This window comes from Pygoscelis adeliae, unplaced genomic scaffold, assembly GCF_000699105.1.
Source record: "Pygoscelis adeliae isolate BGI_AS28 unplaced genomic scaffold, ASM69910v1 Scaffold358, whole genome shotgun sequence".
In the NCBI taxonomy this organism is placed as follows: Eukaryota; Metazoa; Chordata; class Aves; order Sphenisciformes; family Spheniscidae; genus Pygoscelis; species Pygoscelis adeliae.
Window position 1 is genome coordinate 3,884,156 of NW_008825429.1, and position 2,991 is coordinate 3,887,146.

The following is a 2,991-nucleotide window of genomic DNA, read 5'->3' on the forward strand; positions in this document are numbered from 1 at the left end:
GCGGGCCAAGGTTTAAACCGCGGGCTCTCCCTGCCAGGCTTTACCCTTCCAGGGGTCTGTGGGGGGAAAGGGGGCTTCGCCTGCACCTCCAGAAACCCGCGTTCTCGCTTTTTGCCGCCGGGATGACCCGCCTGTATCGCGGGGCACAGACAGGCAGCAGCGCTGCCGCTCACCAGGCGAGGAGCAGGACCTTGCCGCGGTGGGAGCGGGCTTGTTGTGACACTCACACTGCCCTTTCCAATTTTATTACGTTTTTTTAATACAGGAATTACTTCCTTGTGGCTCTGTGCTCTCAAAGCACCACCGCAGTACTGTGATCTCGCGTTCACCCGGGCGAAGCCGTCGCTTCGTGCCAGTAAATGGCAGCTTTCGTAGAACGAGCATCCAGGGCCATTGTGAACGTCTCGCACCTGCCGGATACAGGTAACCCTCCCGACTAGACACTGCTACAAAATTAAGGACCAAGATCTAGATCCTGCGGTGAGATTCACGCGCAGGAACCATTAAATACAGGATCCCATTCCGTATGAAAACGCCTCCCACTGATACTTCAGGCTAAATATCTCATTTAGCCCTTTTCTGCAACTGTAAGTCACCTGGGAAGAACTAATGAGTCTCGCTGCCTCCAGCAGAGCCACACTAAACACTGACCTTAACAGCTGTGAGGTGCATTCCTCACATGCACAACCTATTGACTCACTGAGATACCATAAACATCTCGCCGAGAGAAAAGAAGCACAATAGGCTTTATCAAAAGCTTCCAAGCGCTTTTTCAAACTCGTTGAACCGGGCATTCAGCAGCCCAGAGGAGCACCAGGTCACACTCTTTGTTCTGAAAAGAATTGTAATAATGCAGCGTATGCACTTTGCTTTCCTGTAGCTCACCCCAAAGATCTGTTTGCCCTGACTGACAACTTTTACCTCCGAACACCCATGCAAAGTACGCCGATACCTTTTAACACAAGTAAACATTACCGTTTACAGGAGATGAGGCTGAGACACAGCTAAAACGTCAACACTATCGAGCGCCGTTCCCGGAGCTCAACGTCCCATTCGAGGGCATTTGGCTTGGCACATGGGAGATACAAGGCTAGAGCTGCTCGCCAACCTCTCTGTTGCCAAATAATGCCGGGTGCTAGGGGTTATCAGCATCTTGGAAAGCAATCCTGTTACCTTCCTCCTTGCTGAGGGCAGCGGTAGCTGGCAGGGCTGCCTGTGGCCACAGGGCGAACAGGAAAGGGTGTGGTGGCGGCTGCCACATCGCATGAGCTGACTGCTTGCCCACGCTGCACCCAGCGCCCGATGGGTTTGTCCTCTCCCCGCAGACTTGCGCCTGGCTCGAGTTGTTCAAATAACTTTCCCCAAGTCATACAGCCGCAGAGTTAAAAATAGAGATGGGACTGGCTGAAGCCCTTTCTCAGAACTAACCAGAGCCCCCTTAAAGCTTTATAAACACTACCTCCCCCCTTTCTTCCCCATTTCCTGTCTGCATCTCTCCCATCTGTCCACATATTTAGCCCGCCAGCTCCCCTGCAAGCCTGGTTCGTACCGCCGTGGATAGCAAACTAGTTGCCAGGTGTGTCTGAACCAAGGCTGCCCTTCCAAGGCTAATTTATCCCGCGTTACACTGCCTCAGCGCGTTCTGTTTGTCTGAAGCCCATTTACTCCTTCAGAGCAGCCCGTCTTCCACACATCACACGGAGGGCAGGTGCATTTACTACTACAAGGGCACGCAAGAACCCTTTGAACAGAAGGAGCTGTGCACAGCCAGGGAGTAAGAAACTGCATACAGCTGCTGATGCGAAATTTTTCAGCTCATTCTGTGGTCAAAACTGGAATCTCACTTGCTGTTGCTCCCTCCTCACTAATTCCTCATGTTTAATCTTAGCCTTCTGGAGACACCCTCTACTGTCATCTCTCAGGCATTCAGTGGGAACCCAAGGGAGGAGGTTCAGCTTTAAGGAATGCCATGTTTCCCTTACAAACGCAGAAACTTAACTGTCTACGCCCCAACGAGCTATCAGGGAAAGTTTAAACTTCTCTGGCAAGCTATTGTTCTTGGCTCACGTTTTCATCAAAGCTGTTTTTCTCATCACGACTCATTTATTGTTTTATATACGTTCACTCAGTTTGAAGAAAGATTTCTGCCTCCTGCTTTGTCAGCATCAGCTATTCACAGAGTAGCTGACACAGAAGTCATGCTCATTACGTTTTTCTTTCCATTTGTAAGAAATAAAGAAAAAAAGGTTACGAAGCTCAGCTTATAAACAAAGATCATGGCAACACATTTATTGTAGGAATTAGGTGACTGCAATGAGAAAACCTGTAATAGAGTACCTTGGCCTTTGAAGAACAGAATGCATACCAACACCCTTAGCTTGAAACACATGGCTTTCAAGTTTCTGTACCTTTAGTTTCAAAGGGCTATATGATGATGGTCCTAGAAGCAAGCCCAGGAGGAGAATAGCTGTCAGAAACAAGTTAGTAGAATGAGGTTCCATGAGGTACTGGCAGAAGATAAAGCTCTGCTCCTTCAGTTTTGTTTAGCAAAAAAATAATTTAAAAAACCCAAACAAACCATCAAAGAATAAGCCACTGTGAGCCTCTGCAGTGATAAAGAAAAGTGTTTGCCTCTAGATTCAGAGGCTGCAGGGAACTACAAAGTGTGGCAGAAACAGCATTAAATCACCTTACCCTGTCTCTGCTCTGAGCTCTTCCTAATCCAGACCTCTTAACCACTGCTAAACCTCCTTCTTCTCCTTCGAGGCCCTTCCTCCTTAAGGCACACCGCTGTTCAGTCAGACCTTCTCTTTTTTTGTGGTTACTGGGAATCTCTTCCTGCTGCGACCTGCCGCAGGACACACACACTCGTTGTCAAGGCTCCCCCAACCCTGACAGCAGGTACTTAAAGGCTCAGAGCTGCCTTTCCACTGGGCCCCGACATCGCTCCTCGCACACCTGAGGCTGCCACAGGCCCGGCCCCGGCCCCTC

The 2,991-nt window shown here is 49.6% G+C and overlaps 1 protein-coding gene across 1 annotated transcript in view; it reads right to left on the reverse strand.

Annotated features, from left to right (window-relative positions):
* Nucleotides 1-1,261, reverse strand: part of SUDS3 (suppressor of defective silencing 3 homolog (S. cerevisiae)) — a 24,937-nt gene extending 23,676 nt beyond the window's left edge. Inside the window, exon 1 of the mRNA XM_009330879.1 lies at nucleotides 1,174-1,261. Within this exon, the coding sequence (XP_009329154.1) occupies nucleotides 1,174-1,261 (88 nt within the window). The remainder of the gene's footprint in view (nucleotides 1-1,173) is intronic.
* Between the last annotated feature and the right edge of the window lie 1,730 nt (nucleotides 1,262-2,991).